General features: G+C 52.1%; 1 protein-coding gene across 1 annotated transcript in view; it reads left to right on the top strand.

Annotated features, from left to right (window-relative positions):
* SLC39A5 (solute carrier family 39 member 5) overlaps positions 1–355 on the top strand; it is a gene marked incomplete at its 5' end in the record, with an annotated part of 3,809 nt that extends 3,454 nt beyond the window's left edge. The window contains one exon of the mRNA XM_085320303.1: positions 338–355. Coding sequence (XP_085176429.1) covers positions 338–355 — 18 coding nt within the window. The remainder of the gene's footprint in view (positions 1–337) is intronic.

The raw sequence follows: 355 nt of genomic DNA, 5'->3' as shown, positions 1-355 counted from the left end.
GGACGTTCGCTGCGCCCGGAGCTTGCAGGAACGCAGCACGGCCCAGGCGGCGCCGAGCCCGCGAGCGGGGCGCCCGGCCCGGGGGCGAGTCCGAGGCCGCTTCCCCCCCCGGCCCGGCCTTCGACGGAGGAAGGACGACAGGAGAGAGGAAATAGAAGCAATAGCATTTTAATAAACATAATTGATTCAAAGCCACAATATGAATAACAGGACTTGGTCGCAGCTTACATTGTATAAAATAGATCAAGTCTGAATGCTTTTTTCTTTTTTTTTCTTTTTTTTTTTTTTTGGATTTCTTTTTAGTTCCTTTTTTCCCCCCCTCCCTCCCTCCCCGAAGGTGATGCAGGATTTCTGA

Source organism: Rhea americana, unplaced genomic scaffold (genome assembly GCF_003343005.1).
Source record: "Rhea americana isolate MKP2758 unplaced genomic scaffold, rheAme1 scaffold_628, whole genome shotgun sequence".
Lineage (NCBI taxonomy): Eukaryota > Metazoa > Chordata > Aves > Rheiformes > Rheidae > Rhea > Rhea americana.
This window is presented reverse-complemented; position numbering and strand designations above follow the sequence as displayed.